Source organism: Castanea sativa, chromosome 5 (genome assembly GCF_040712315.1).
Source record: "Castanea sativa cultivar Marrone di Chiusa Pesio chromosome 5, ASM4071231v1".
In the NCBI taxonomy this organism is placed as follows: Eukaryota; Viridiplantae; Streptophyta; class Magnoliopsida; order Fagales; family Fagaceae; genus Castanea; species Castanea sativa.
The window spans coordinates 29709430-29726087 of record NC_134017.1 but is presented as its reverse complement, the minus strand read 5'-3'; the positions used below and the strand labels follow the sequence as shown (position 1 = coordinate 29726087).

Sequence of the window (16658 nt, the reverse complement as noted above, 5' to 3'; positions counted from 1 at the left end):
CAAAGACGAAGTTACAAAGAAACAAAGGATCAAATCAATTTTAATACCAACCATAACAGCAGTCACGAACGTATTCAAAGCTAGTGAATGACCAATCATACCGTGGGGCCAGCCTTGTGTCCTGCTTTGTGACCACCTGTCCCATAAGGAGGTGTTTTTCTTGTGCGTTTAGGCCGACCTTGTGGGGGTGAGTGTAACCTAACTACTTGCTCATTCTCGACATGCATAGCTAGCTGATTTGCTTGACTCCCAACAACTGAAGAACTACAACGGCGGGGGAGGATGGTGTAGCGGACGAAATGTGAGTGAGGCTCATAGTCGTAGGAGCTGTATGTAGTCCAGGAGTGGGCATGAATGACATGGAGTCACTATAGGGTGATACATGGTGTATATGACCAATGCTGTGTGAGGGAGATTGAGTGTGCATGACAGAAGGGGCGTCATTGAAATCAATGCCGAGATCAAACGATGGTGGAGTAAGGGATACATAAGCGGGGTCAGAAAATGTACATAGCATGGGTGAAGGGATCTCGGGGTGAAATGATGCACGTGCAGTGGGTACAGGGATCTGTAGGTCAGGAAATGCAGGAGTAGTACGATGAGGGATCTCTGGGGAAGGAGATGCATGTGGGGGTGGAGGGAACTCTATGGCAGGTGATGCATGTGGGGGTGGAGGGAACTCTGGGGCAGGAGAAGCATGTGGGGGTGGAGGGGGTTGATTTTGCCGCTGATGGGGTGCAGCACATTGGCCATGGCTATGGCTGGCAGGAGTTGAGCTCGTGCTTGGTCGTCCATTATGTTCTGGCAGTTCTGGATTTGCTGTATCGGCATCTTCCAAGGGAAGATGGGCAGCTAGACGGTGAAGGCGATCCACTTCCTTCAGCATAGCTATAATCAGCTTATGCTCAGGACTGTCTACTACATAACGCATCAACATCTGCTTGTGCATGGCGCCCTGCAATTTGTGTAATACAATTAGTACACCAAACGCAAAATGGTAATATGCAACAAAATTTGGAAAGAAAGGTCAAAGCGATTACCGTAATAAGAAGTGAGGCGCTAGTGTGGTCGACAAACCTCCATGTGACTTTACCATACCAGCCGAAGTATGGATGAACACTCGACATAGCACCCTCTAGTCGTGCTCCATGACATAGTTTCTGTGCTCTCGTATTCCATACTTGGATGTGGCTAAAATGTCTGACCCTCCAATCCACTTCAATCTTCCCCCTCAAGTCTATCTTATGAAGGGCATCGTCAGTATCAACATCTTTAGGAATTTCTTGCACCATCCCAAACTGACGAAGAACACGATTCGGTGTATGTTTCTCTACTAGCCAGAAACATACAAGCGGCACCCTCGCCGTCCACATGTCCCGTCCTGCTACACAGAACACAGGCAGGTGGCCTAATTCGGCTTCATATGGTTGCCACACCACTTGTTGTAGTAAAAAAAAAGCGCAACACATTATGCAATGTTCCATTATTTTGAATTGACATAGTTTACAGTTATAACAGTATACACTAAGATAACATTACAAGAAACACAATTTGGATACCTGGTTGGGATACATAGAATCTAGAAGCTGACGGTACCGAACCAAACAGATTTCGGCGGGGCTATTCTTCGTGCTCATGACCCAAACCAACCTACAATGAAGAAAGAGGAAATCAATATCTACCAATTATGCAATGTAATAAAAAAGAAAAAGGATATGTATGCTGATGGAAGCTTAAAAAATCCACATTTTATCGAGTTTTTCCTTGAAATACTACTACTACACTACATATGCATCTTTAGTTGTAGAATAATACTTGAATAATGCTAAGTTCAATTATTTTGTAATTCTAAGTTCAAAAACTTAAGTAGTTGAATAATGCTAAGTTCAATGTGTCATATAGTTTAAAATGATGGATCCAAAAAAAATAGAGAGAATCGACCAAGGAAGAGACTTACTTAATAGACAATGGCGAAGATGGCAATGGTGGGCCATATGCACCATCTGGTGGGAGGTCCATCCTTGGGCACAAAAAAGGGAATCTGGACCATGCCCAATATTGAACGAGTATTAAGGCCCCACCAATCTGACTAGCGTTTTTGTCAGTTGCCCTGCATAACTCTCTGTACAACCATGCAAGGCAAGCACTCCCCCAACTGTACCGAGGTGGATTATGAAGGTCCCTCAACATCTGCAACCACATTGTATGCACCCTATCGCCAGACTTGTCAGCGAAAATTGTGTCCCCTAGGAGTGCTAGAATATAACACCGTGCATACTAATGCACAGCAACCTCTTCTGCACCATCGGGCAACCCTTGGTCAATTTTTTCAAGTAGCTTCTTGATTTGGATCCTCTGTCCTTTACGCACCATTGAATTAGTAACAATTCCAAGCATTTGCTGACATTCAACAGCCCAGCTCAAGGCACAAGTTCCAAAAATTGCCTCACCATCGATTGGAATCCCCAACAGAACCTCCACGTCTTGTAATGTGATCGTCATCTCACCATGTGGAAGGTGGAAGGTGGAAGGTGTGGGTTTCAGGCCGCCATCGCTCAACAAAGGCCGTTATCAAATTATGATCAAGCTCTCTAAATGGGGTCCTATACAGCCCCTCTAATCCAATTCTCTTGACAATGTCGAGGACGCGATCATCCACCATCGGGCTTCGTTTTCGAAACTCCTCATTACGACCACGACATTTCAATGCCCCCGGATCCTACACATGATAGAACCATGGTGATAAGATGTAATATGTCATTACCTTTGTATAAATGATTGTAGCTATTGTTGGGAAAATAGACTATAAGTTCTTCAATTGGAATTTCCATGAGTTTATGACAACTTATTTAACGAAGCGTTTGTAGTCTCCTTATTTTTTTTATACAAAAACCAAAAATACAAAAGCTATATATCAAGATTAAGGTTATGCTCAAGAAGAATTACATCAACAAAATGAGGAGTATAGCCTAAAACGAAAATGATAAAAGGTAGATAATTATTTAGAGACCATTTTGGAAGAACATTACTATGCATTCAAAGCTAGTGATACCATTGACAAACTTAGGATTTTAGAAATGAAAAAAAAAAAATTCAACATGATGTAAAAGGATAAGAAAAGAATATAGAAATTCAGCAGGTCGTCGATTTTAATTTTACCTGGCCTTCCCAAACAGCGGATGATCGATGTTCTGTTAGAAACCTTAACACCGAAGGAACCCTGGGACCAGGACCGAACTCATCATCCACCTCAGCAATAGCAGCCATACTACACAAATTTTAGGGAGTCAAGAGTAATATAAGCCCATGTTCAAGATAAATTGGCAAGGATCTCAATGTATAGCCTAATTTATTGCACAATTCTCCAAATACCACTATGCACACAAGCTCCATAAGAGATAATATTTATGTCAATAAGATAGAATCAAGTGAATAGAAAAACTAGCTAAATAAAAGACATCAACTTAAAACTACTAGGTAAGTTCGGGTGACATTGCAAGGAGAAAATTGGCATATAAAGATAATTTTCAAACATATATGTTAGTTAACATTTTTTTCAAACTAATTAGCAAACTAACATCTCAAGGTTTTTAAACTCGATTTCACTGTAGCAACTCAAAACTCAGAAAATTGAGTTCCACGTGAACTCAACTCTTTAACACTCGATTTCCCTAAAACAAAAACAGAACCAAAAGGAGAAAATTGGCATAAGACACCCATTTTCAAACATATACGTTAGTTAACATCGTTTTCAAACTAATTAGCAAACTAACATTTCGAGTTTCTTAGACTCGAATTCACTGTAGCAACTACCAAAACGGTAACACGAAGCATGAGACTTCATCTAAGTTTTTTTCATCGCTCCTTGAAATTTAATTAACAATTGGAGTCTAAAGCTAATTTTGCCACTCTACTTCAAACATCAAAAATCTAAAACATAAACTCATACTTTCGGGTATTTGTTTCGTTTACAATAATGATGCACTAGAGTTCAAAATTGTTGTGTAGTTTAATGATTTAACCATTGGATTCTTATAGACCTTCAAATCTCTATTTTAAATGATCTAATATTAAAACCAAACGAAGAAGGGAGGAAGAAAATTAAAATAAAAAGGTTGCTACCATGTTCAGTAGAAGGTAACCCATGCCTCAAAATGGACTTAATGATTCATATGATAAGTTAACCATAACTAGATTTGTCATGTGACTTCCATTATGCAATATAATTCATTCACCTAGGTAAAGGGGAAGGCATATATATATATATGTGGACTCAATGAGAACAAAAAACAAAACTCAGGAAAATCATGTACCCATAAACAAGCCATCAGGGACCCATAAACTTTAGGACATGAACATAAGATTGAGATCACAAGGAATGAAACCAAACAGCAGTAGGCAAAAAACTGTCACTCACTGGATCATGGACTTAATGATCAATGTTTCTATTCTGCCCACAGAAAGGGACCCATCAGAACAAAATTGTCTTGATATCTCTTTGATGCAATTGGTTTTGGGAGCTTTGCATGAATGAAACTTGGTCATGGACATTATTTGCATTCTCAACATCCCACACCTGGAATCTCCCTCACCCTCTAACTTGTCAAGCCTAGCCCAACCCATGTAGCTCTCACTTAGAAACAACAAATCTATATACATATTGTCTACTCAATGTGAAATTATGAAAGACGAAGTAAAATATTGAGTTAACAATTTCCAACCAAATAGCTATATTGTAATTAATTTTGAAATTAAAAAAAAAAAATAATTAATCTTTCACTAGAGCATAAAAGAACGACCTCACTCACACACTCTGCATGTCCAAATTCAAGTACATCTGGTTTCACATAATTATGAATTTAATTTATGTGCAAATTCCTTGCAAATATGGAACTATTTTCATAAACATTTGAAATTCTTATGCAGGAACAAGCTGTCAAGAACTAAATCCATTCACTTCTTTGTAACTAACCATACAATAACTAAATCGCCGTTTGGGCAAAGGCTTGCCGCGAAGTTGTTTGCAAAACTTCGCCAGACTGCCGTCTCTCCCGTGCATTTGTAGTTCTGACGGGTTGACTCCCACTACCTAAGGCTGAGATTTTGCCGGTTAAGTCATACGGGTCCAAAAAGACTCATTAAGGCCAAGGCCCGACCCAATTTAATAATTTTTTTTAAAAAAAAGGTAAGAAGAGGAACGAGAAGAAGAAAGGAGCAGTTCAGTCCAATTTGTTGGCCTAATTTCAGATCCATGCTCAGTTAACAAGCCCAGCCCATAATTCAGGTTCTTGTTACAATTTTCTATTGAGAGTCTTGAGAAGCAAATTTGAAAGGCAACTTAACAATTCACCAAAAAAGAAAAGATGACTTTAACAAAATAGCATTGCCAGAACATCAAGGATGGTCCACGCACTGTTGCACCAAGTATTGGCTATAATTGAAAACCAGATTAAATAAAGAAAAGATGACTTTAACAAAATAGCATTGCCAGAACATCAAGGATGGTCCACGCACTGTTGCACCAAGTATTGGCTATAATTGAAAACCAGATTAAATAAAGAACATCTCAAATAAAAGGTACCGTTTCAAAAGTGCCACACACCTTGCAACTACAGCTGGGCTGGTGCAGAAAAAGAAAAAAATTCATATAGTTCAGAAGAGTCAATGTAGTAACAAACATTACCCAATATACTTTGCTCAAAGCAAACGCAAGAAATAGAAAAAGACACAAATAGCAAGTTTTGCACATGGAATAAAACATAACTATAATATATATACCAAAAACGCTGCATAGACATAAATTTTCTAGGGTGACCATGCACATGCACAAGATAATTCATAGTCATCCAGCTAAAAGTGGATGTCTCAGCCCTTCTGTCTGTTGTAGAATGAGTGTTCACTTTTGTAAAGCCAATATACTATATTTTTCATTTTACAATATAGCTCTAATAAAGGCAAGCAATGCTCCTACCCTCAGTTTGGGATAGATGGGGGGCATCTGAAGCTTCAATCCTAGTTAAATCCAGTACATATAATAAAGTGCAATAATACTGGGACTCAATAAAGTGAAATATGCACCATAAAGAGAATGGGAAATGGTGCTTTTTGCTTTGGTTTTGTGCCAAACTTTCAATTTAGGAATTTACAATTTATGTGTGCAGTCCACAGGTGACATTAGATGTAGACAAGTTTTAAAGTTTTGAAGATCATGACACTATGAGGTTATAGTCAAAGCAGTTTTTTATTTGAGAAAAAATAAAAATTGAGAGTTATAAGTCAGTTTTGGTGTGCAGAGGCAGAATTGCAATTTCCAGGAATTCGCACACAGTGTCCTACTTGTAATTTATTTATAGGTATCTTCATAACCAAGTATCTAAGAGTCAATAAAAAGTATTTAAGTTTTTTTTTTCTTTAGTATTAAGCAACTGTGTATGTGGTGATTAAGTAGTCTATAAATTGAACCTTCTAATTCTATTAAGATAAGGAAGAATTTAAGAGTTGAAATCCATAAAATTCTGTATATTTTTCAACAATTATCCACCTTTTATTGACAGAGTTTTAAGTGTTTGGGTTTGTTAGGCAAGTTATCTTCCTTCCCTTTTGCATCTTCTGTTATTCTAATTTTCTGCTTCTCAAAAAGTGCTCTGCTTCACCACTGATTTCTCAACTCAAACAACAACCATTCCATATTTCTCTATTTGTTATTGGAAAATTGCACGTACATGGTCATGAAATCACAACTTCACTATCCACCCCATTCTCATGGGGTGTGCAAGTGCCATTTGAGCTAGAGATTTCTCTGCTTTCTAAGTTGTAAAGCCCCTCAACACCCCCCCCCCCCCAAAAACACAAAAAGAACACATACATAAATATATATATATATATAAATAAAATAAAATAAAAATGGAGCTCTAAAGCCACTCTTTCAACCCTAGCAATCTTCCACCTTTTTTTTTGGTTGTATGTTCTTACTATTTTTTTCTTGCAAGAAAGCCCTAAGGTTTGATGTCTTTTTTCACTCGCCCATTTCTTATCATGCTAGTGAGCCTTCCAGCATGTATGATCCTGTCAAACTCAAATGTTATGTCTGCAATACTAAAAGTAAAACACTAAGGTTTGATGCAGGACAGCTCCTTAATGTAAGTTCAAGGCTGCCATTAATGTATGTATATTTGTGTCCATTTCCGTAAAAAGATGTAACATATTCAGCTCATATCTACTTTAATATTTCAAAATCTTTTAGAAAGATGTGTAAGCCAGTACTTCTAAGAATCTTTCTACTAGAAGACATCACAATGCTTTCTAATTCAATTCCAATTACACTAAGTTAACTAAGGTACTATGTGTTAGAAACATCTCAATCATATAAATATGGCACCAGACCAGGATACCATGCCATTCATGTTGAATACCCTGAACCATTTGATAAAAACCTGTTACTATATCAACAAGCTATATAGCAAGAAACAAGATGATCAGACTCATTTTCTTATATCAAGCCATTTATCATCATATGATTCTCAATTTCAATTCCAGGTATATTCAGTTGCATGCTGTTGTCTACAACAAAGAAACAACTGAATCCATATAAAGATGGCACCACTGACCATGGTACAGCTGTACCTCATCATCATGACCAATAAGTTAATAACTTTTTGTATTGACTAACATTCACATTAAGGAAGCCCTTAAAGACTGTAGAATACTAAGCAAACCGTGTAGTTGGAATGAGTATAATCAAATACACAATAATAACAAAATCGCTACAACATACCTGTGCTCTCTCTCTGCAATTGTATGGTCTAGAATCACACTGAGGCAGGTCAGTTGTTGCAGGATTTGCCAGATAGTCCTGCCATTGATAAATTCAACATTGAATTCTCAATCAAATGGGTTTTAGGTCAATGAGCTACACCCATAGTTCTCAGCTTATCAATCCTGCTTCAGACCAAGACAAATGATATAATTTTATTCTGCGAAAAGTGTATTAAGTTCAGTTTAACCCCCCAAACCATATTAAGAATATATCTGTGTTTTATAACCATTCCGGGCTAAATTAATAACATGTACAAAAGACTTCTGTGCAGACAAAACTAAGCATTAAATTCAACTCTTCACAGTACTCAAGACCCACATTTGGCAACATTTTCAGGCCAATACAAATTATATAAATTTATGCTATGAAAAATTTACTGAAATCAGTTTAATTCCAAAGTCCCAACCATATAACCAATGCTTTCAATCAGTGAACATTACTTTGTTATACTTATTGAATTATGGAAAAACAATTACAATCCCTTGGCAATTTGTTACTCTCTTTTTTTTTTTTCTTGAATAGACAGTTTGTTACTCTCTTTGTTTTCCTGGCCTATTATAAAGAGGGGGAAGAGTGGCACTGGGCTGTAAGCCCCATTGACTAGACAGTTTGGTACTTGATCAACTGACAAGCCAATATCTTGCAGAAGGTAATTTTGGGTTGTCATGGTTTTTCAGTTGTATTAAACTGGATGTCCTTGTAAATAAACGAATGAAATTGATCCGGTTAGTTTCTGGATTGCATTAACCAATGATACAAGCTATCTATCAGCTATTGCCATGGGTTTGAAATGTTATCTTTTCTTTTGAACTGAAGTGTCTTTTATGTTTTTGTGCAGGAGGAGTATGTTGTTGGAGATGAACTAGGTAGATTGCAGTGTGAGCACAAGTTTCATGTGGACTGCATAGAACAATGGCTGGGGTTGAAGAATTGGTGCCCCATTTGCAAAGCATCGGCGGCGCCCTCACCCTCGCCATCACCTTTGTCGCCCTCTTAGTTCAATTAATTAAATCAGTTGCAGTCTTTAGTTCAATTGATTAGTAGTCATGAATTAAACCTCTTACGTACTTCAAACTAAATCCCTCAAAAGTTTGATGAACGAGTCCAAGGGAAACACAGATTATTCGTACATTCCCATAACTACTTAACCGGAACTGTTCCCTCTAGGATTAGAGACCTGTCCCTCCTAATTTATGTTAACCTCAACTAACTACAATAACCTTTGGGCAACATTCCCCTTTTCTCATTAACATAGCTCAGTTGAACTTGTCATAAAATTCTTTGAACTTGTCATACAATAACATTGCTCATTAAAATAAACAAATAAAGCAAGGAATTTAAGAATCAATTACCTAAGAGTGAGAGAGAGACAGTGGGTCAGAGAGATGGTCACAGTCCGACGAGGAGAGGAGCCACCGATGACAGAACGAGCCACCAATGAGCCCCGAGCCGCCGATGAGTTGAGAGGAGAATGACAGAGAGAGGGAGAGTCTCGTGTTTGAGTGGGTTTAAGCATTTGGGTGTTTGAGAGTGAGAGACTATGAGAGAGAGTGAGTGTTTGAATTTTTGTGATTTTGAGAGTGAGAGATGAGTGTGATCTGTGGCTTTGAGAATGAGAGCGAGAGACTGAGTGTGTGATGTGTTTGAGAGTGTTTTGGTGAGAGTGAGAGCGAGACTGAGTGTTGGAGAGAGTTTTGGGACACTGAACACAAATCGAGTCTATTAGACTCGAGTTCTTAAAACGAGTCTAATAGACTCGATTTTTAAATCTACGTGGACATTTTGTCCAGCTCAGCCGGTGCCGCAACGGAGAAATCCAGTACATTGTACTCGATTTATAAACCCAAAATCGAGTTCAATGAACTCGATTTGTTAGAAACCAAATTAGTTTGAAACGTTGCCTAACTAATAATATTGTTTAGATTTTATAGTTATTTAAAAATTTTGTTCCTTTTTTGGTGGAAATTAGAGAACTTCACAGCAAAATCTTCACTTTTTGATGCCACAAACATTTAATACAGAGTTTAAATGGAAATAAAAAATTCTTGTTTGTATACTCAAGAGTAATGCTTTGATCAAAGGTTTTTGTGAGTGTAGTAGGGGCTAGGGAGTGCTATGAACATCACATCACCCTGTTGTGAGGGCGCTATGTAGTAGAAGTGCAATGAATATCACATTGGAAGTGCACAAGTATGTGGGAGCTCTAATTCTAACTTGTCCTTTTGGGATATCGCGTAGATGTAACACATCCCCATGTGGTGACATTAGTAGCTTACTTTAACATAAGACTAGGTCCAGCACAATCAGTAATCATGTGAAAGACTAAATTTCCAATTCAGATTGCTTACTTTTAAAAGTGCTATTCGTTTTAATCAGTAAAGATTTAATTAGCTATACTAAGAAAAAAAAAGTAATGCTCTATAAAATTTTATCTAACGAGCTGGGGGAAATAACTCACCAAAATAAGCTGTAACATACACACACTTGTTACCCTGTTTGGTCAGGTTCAAAAATCGAAATAAGCCAACTTATTTCATAGGTACAGATTTTGAAAGCCTTGCATTTTTCTAAGTACACCTATACTTTTAAATAATAAAAATTTTAAACAAAATAAACTAGTGAAAGCAACGAAGCTATTCCAAACACCAAGCTTGTCTTTGTATGCTTGGTTTCTCATTTTCTTTCATTTGACATTTTGAATATTGTGTATGACTGAATTAACGCTTTGTTTGTTTCACTGTAAAATGTTTCAAATGTAAAATTTTTTACAATAAAGTATTTTCTTTTGAAAACATTTTACAGAAAAACATTTTCAAGTGTTTGGTAATTGGTATGACAAAATTTTCCAAGCACAAGCCATCAAAACCGGTGCCTCCTAGCCATCGTTGGTGTCTCTGGTTTATCAAGCTCATATATGGAATGCGTTTTTTGCTTTAACATTTCTGTTAGGCCTGTATTTGTGCTTTGGCTGGTGGGACTTGTGTCTCTCTACTTGATCTAGGATGCATGGACATGGGTGCGGGTACAATATGGCGACATGAGTAATTTTTGAAAAATTATAACATCAAACGGCAGATAGAACACTGTTACGATACGGTTAAGGCACCCCAAATGAAGTGTCCATGCTTAGCTACTCATTTCGTATATGAGATTGATAAAGCATGGGCTCGTAGTAGCTATTCATACCATAAGCAATATTTTACTGCAGTTAATTATTAGAAAAAATTGAGGAAGGGCATAATTGGAAAAAGAAGAGAACAAATATTCAAATTAATGTCAGAAAGGCTTGTGGTAAGTGTCGATGATCCTCATATGAAGAAAAATAAAATTTCTCGGAAATATGACAAATGCATCTACAAGTATAAGAATTGGATATGACATTGAAAGCAAATGTCGTATCATGGGAGTTGACTACAAGAACTAGTAGTGCTATATTAGGAGTTGGAAACAAAACACCTGAATGCATTCACCCAAATAAAGAGCTAGGAATACAATTCGTTGAGGAACACTTGGGGATCTACTATATGGTGATAAGGATAATTTTGTAATTAGCTCCTGACGAAATGAAAGGAACGGGTACAACGAGCTCGTCAGCTTTGCTCGTTAAACCACCTTCTCATAACGTCCATGACTCCATCTCATAACTGATAACATCAGGTTGAAGGGAGTAAGTTGACGATATCAAGCTGAAGGGAGTAAGCTGACGGTAGCAAGCCGGCGACAGTAAGCTGACGAGTGTGAGCGAATCTCCATCCATAAGCCTTACTTGGTCTCCACGCATACGTGTATAAGGAAAGTTCTTGCGCCACACGCTTAACCCTAACCAAGAAGACTCCTATAAGAAAAATAACTCTAGGAGATATGCAAAATCCAAGAGATTCTCTCCTAGAAGGAAAGAACTTCTTGGTCAAGGCACGGATATCAACCCTACACTACTATAAATACCCCAAAACCCTCACAAATCAAGGTACGCATAGTTCATCCCAATTCTGGCAGTCTAGAGTTGCGAATAAGAGAGTTTCTCTGACTTGACCGTCGGAGGGTATTTGGCCGGTATCACACGCGAGGACCGTGTGGCTTACTGATTATTTTCGGCTTTATCATATGGAAAGCAAGGTATCATGTTAGTTGACTAGGAAAACATTTTCTGTTGACAGATTTTCCATAGTGAACCTTGAAAAATCAAGTGCTACTGTTAATTTTTTTCAGTGAAAAAAATATTGGGTTTTTGTTCATATTTTTAAAATTTCATGAAATTTTATTTACTTGTCAAAAAAAATTTCACGAAATTTTATGTGGTTTCTTTTCACATTTTGTTGCTTTAAGTTCTGCACTGTTAGCATAGTTTACCAATTTAGGACTTTTTTCTTTAACAGCTTAATTCTGTCTGTATGGTCAGTAACATAATAAGGGTATCTCCTTTTGTGTATAGAATGGAAACTTTGAAGAGGCATCTCCCTGTTTCTGGCCAAGAGGGATTACATGAATTCATTGCTACAATGCTTGAGGAAAAGATTTATACTGCTGCCACAAGCCAGGCAGATTATCTACGAAAAATATCTCTGAAAATGCTTACAATGGAAACTAAGTCTCAGAATCCTTTAGGCAATGCTTTGCCATCCAATTCTGCTGGCAATAGTAATTAGTCCCCAGATGCAGGTAAGTACATCAAAGAATTATGTGCATGGTTTTATTTACATATTGATCCACCCTGCTTCTCTCTCTAGTGTTGTGTTTTTGACACCGAAATCATTATTTCACGTATCCTCATGGATTATATACACGCACGCGTACTTACATGCATATGTACACATACAGAAACATAGATATATGTTTATATGTGTATGCGAGCAGTTTTTCTTCTTCTTGGACATGGATCAGTAATTCCTGTTAAAATGTCTAAAGATGTTATTTTTGTGACATCTTGAAAAGTAATGCTGCCTTTGTTTTATTGGTGGGTGGGGGGTGGGGGGGGGGGGGTGTTATGGGGAAAGGTGGATGCTATATGCAGTTGAATTAGTATGTTTAGCATCTATTGGACTGCTTTCACCCTCAAAACAAGTTATGAAAAATAAATCAGTGTACTTATCAAAAAAAGAAAAGAAAAGAAAAAGGTGATATGAGTAAGCTAATGAGCTCTAGCCTAAATTCCATTTCCTTTCCTTGTAAGGGTAATGGAGTGAGGTTGTGGGTTCAAATATAAGGTATTCAATTGAAATTTATTTCCATTTTTCTCTTTTCCATTGTTGTTGTAGTTTTTTTTTTTTTTTGGGGGGGGGGGGGTTGGGGTTGGGCTGTAGTGCTTTAACCATAGTTTTAAACACCGGATCAGACCGGACCGGCCAGTCCAACCAGTTCAATCGGGAACCGGCCTTCGATCCGGTCCGATTATGGGTAAAAACCAAAAATGACTTAAAAATTGGAAAAATTAGAAAACTGGCCAGTTCAACCGGAAAATAGGGAACCGGCATGGTCAAACCAGTTAATGACTGGTTGGGTTGACAGCTTAAAACTACACCATTTTGGACAACCTAAAACTACGCTGTTTTGGATAGAACCTAAAATCTAACCCTAAACACATTCACGCCTCATCTCATCTCACTCTCAGACTCTCATGCCTCTCTCTCTCTCTCTCTCTCTCACGCCTCTTTGTCTCACTTTCACCTCACTCAAGCTCATGCCTCTCTCTATCTCACTCTTGATTTTTTTTTTTTTTTTTCCTTCTCACCCTCACGGTGTCTGAACTTCAAATCTGCCTTTGCTTCTCACCCTCACAGCCAGTTTTTTTTTTCTTTTTTCCTTCTCACCCTTACGATGTCTCGGTCTCGCTCTCGGTCTCGCTCTCTGTGCTCTGCTCTCTGCTTATTGGCCTCATCAGGTTTTGATTCTTTTGATTTTGATTTTGATTACTTGATTCTCTCTCTTTCATTTGATCATTTTCGTCTCAGGTTCTCCGTTTATGTTTTTGGTTTCAAAATTAGTTTTTTTTTTTTTTTTTTTTTTTTGGGGAAATTGGGGTTGTTTAGGATTGATTGGAAAAGTTTGAAACAAAATTGACTTAGTTTTTAGGAAAGATGGTAGCTTTGATACCCGAATTGGCATGAATTTGCAGAGTGAAAGATGTTGTCTTTCAATTTTTTTATGATGGGTTGTGGTTTAGGAACACTGTGTGATTGTAGAATACTTGTTAAGTTAAAATGAGAAATTTTTATAAGATGGGCTATGCTTTATGACGGTGAAAATGAATGTTGGGTTGTTAATTATTCTTTCAATTATTAGTTTAGCATAACTTCGACCCTTTCCTAGTCTTTACAATTGAACGTATGTACTATGATTTACAGAGCATTATTATTTGTGATAGAACTAGCTCTGTAAACAGTAGTATAATACTCTGTTAAAATATTTTGAACAACATTATTGCATATTAAAATCTTTTAGCCATGACAAGAAGCAGAATTTACTTGATTTTAAAACAAATGGTCACGGGTTGAATTTAGACATGTTAAAAAGCTTACTTGATGAAGAACCATTTAACGCTATTATCAAATTCCCATTGCTACTGAGAAGCGTGCCTAATAAACCAATATGAATGGTAAAGGAGAATTTTCTATCAAATTAGCTAATGGTTTTTCCTAGTTTACAGAGTATTATACTATTGTTATTGAACCTAATTAATTATTTTTTGTATAGATATGGACAATGAAGTGATTGAGGATGATGATGACATCAATTTGGAATCATTCGGTGATAAACTTGATGCTCCTCCCAGATTTAAAGATAGAAATCATTTTATTCAAGTTGAAGATGAAGAAGATAAGGATGAGGATGATGATAATGATGCTAGTGGTGGAGCATTTGGTTCACATGATGATATTGATTTCAATTTTCTTCATAACAAATGAGGCTTGTGTCTTAAAACGTAGTAGTTTTTTGTTTGAAACTTTAAAACTTGTTTGCTATTTGGATGTAATGAACTTCTTTGCTATTTTCCATTTGGATGTAAATGTAATGACTAATGAACTTATTTATTTGGTTTTGTTGAAAGTTTATTATGTTAAGGATGATTGTTTTGTAATGTTATTCTGTTAAATTCTTTAAAAATATGTTATATACTTGTACTTTTTTTAAAGGAAACATATTTATTAATATAGGTTTATTATTTATACAATTTAAATAATTAATAATTAAATTATTTATGACGTCACCGATTTGACCATCGATCGGATTCCGGTCCGATCAGAAAACTAGTAATTAGCTCCTTGATCGGTTCTTTCACCGTACCGGTTTTCAAAACAATGGCTTTAACACATTTGCCTGTGGTGTAATATGTACTTCTATTTTTTCTTCATTCCACTTTTTTTTTAATTTATATTTTTAAAATATTTTATTTTTTTTATCCTTCAACATTTCATATAGTTTGGTGCCTCTTTTTTATCCTTTTATTGGCTACGATGATCCCTATTATGATAACCATGACCCAGATGTTAACGCTGACATCGACAAAAAATGGTTCTAAGGAAGGGATGAATAGGACTAAACAGGTCCAACACCTAGAAAATAAAAAAATAAAAAAAAAATAAAAAAGGTCCTAAAGTCGTCTTGAAACGGCTTGGCATTATCCATATATGTCAGAAACATTTATTGCCCTTGCAGAAACCTAATCCAGTAGCAAATTTGTGTCCAACTAGTCCCTTACTTCCTTCAACTCCTATCAATCACAAGCCAAACCCCTACCATCTTATGTAAAGCTAATTGTAAATTGTATCTAAATTTGTTTTGAGTTTCATAGTCTATAAATAACTACTTTGTATCATTGTAAAGGCAGAACATAGCCTCCTTTAGAAATTCTTATAATTTATGTAAAGAGCCTATTGAATATAATAATATCAGTCAACTTGTTGTATCTAGTTCTCTGTTCTATTCCATGCTTTCAAGTAATTTTCTATATTTCTTTAGCATTATAGTTTCTTAACCGGTTCCTATAATCTTCTTACACCCTCTATTACCTCCTAACCCACTGTGTGTGTGTGTCTATATATATATATAAGGGAAAGCATTAGGCCTTCACATGCTACCATACACGTGTGAATGTGGGAAAAGGTCCACATGCATACCTTTTTCCTCGTTACACCTCTCTCCCCATTATTCCCTTTGTTATATTTTCTTTTTCCCTCAAGAAATTTAGCCAAAGAAGTACCAAAAACAAAAACAAGCTTTGGTGAACGTTAATTGCAATGCAACATCACTCAACAATAAAATGACCCAACTTGATGAAGACAACAGCATTAATGTAGTAGCTTGATCGAAACAAGTCTCATGGGTAGTTACACTTTAGGTCCAACAATGAAGGGAAGGGTAGTTAGGTAATTATGGTTGAAGACTCATTTTCTCTCCCTATTTTCTCTTCGATTTGGAGAGATTATAATTTGGTGGGTCCAGGTGGAAAATACTCGAAACCACCAATTTTCTCATTAATTTCCACTCCCAACCAAACAAGAGAAAATGAGTTTTCTCCCCACTTTTGTCTCCCTCTTGTTTTCACCTCAACCAAACAAACTATAAGTCCCATTCCATCCCACTTTAAATATTTACCCCTCCCTCATCCATTTCATCATCAACTACTGATACCTCTCATCATTTCCAACTTAGACTAGACTACAAAAATGTTTTTTTCCCCTAAAAATTGCAGCACACATTTAAGCCTTCATTTGCCTCTTATCTGCTCCTTAAGTAAGCCTATTACCCATTATATTGCTTTATTAGTCTAGGATTTCATTTAATCACATAGATGTCATGTTTTGCTTTATGATTATCATGTTTTATATATGGTTTTCTACATGAT

At 36.7% G+C, this 16658-nt stretch overlaps 1 protein-coding gene across 1 annotated transcript in view; it reads left to right on the top strand.

Annotated features, from left to right (window-relative positions):
* The window catches only part of LOC142634372 (uncharacterized), a 28340-nt gene extending 13460 nt beyond the window's left edge, over positions 1–14880 (top strand). Inside the window, exons 3-4 of the mRNA XM_075808669.1 lie at positions 12249–12475; positions 14507–14880. Coding sequence (XP_075664784.1) covers positions 12249–12462 — 214 coding nt within the window. The 3' untranslated portion in view covers positions 12463–12475; positions 14507–14880. The remainder of the gene's footprint in view (positions 1–12248; positions 12476–14506) is intronic.
* The last annotated feature ends 1778 nt before the right edge of the window (positions 14881–16658 follow it).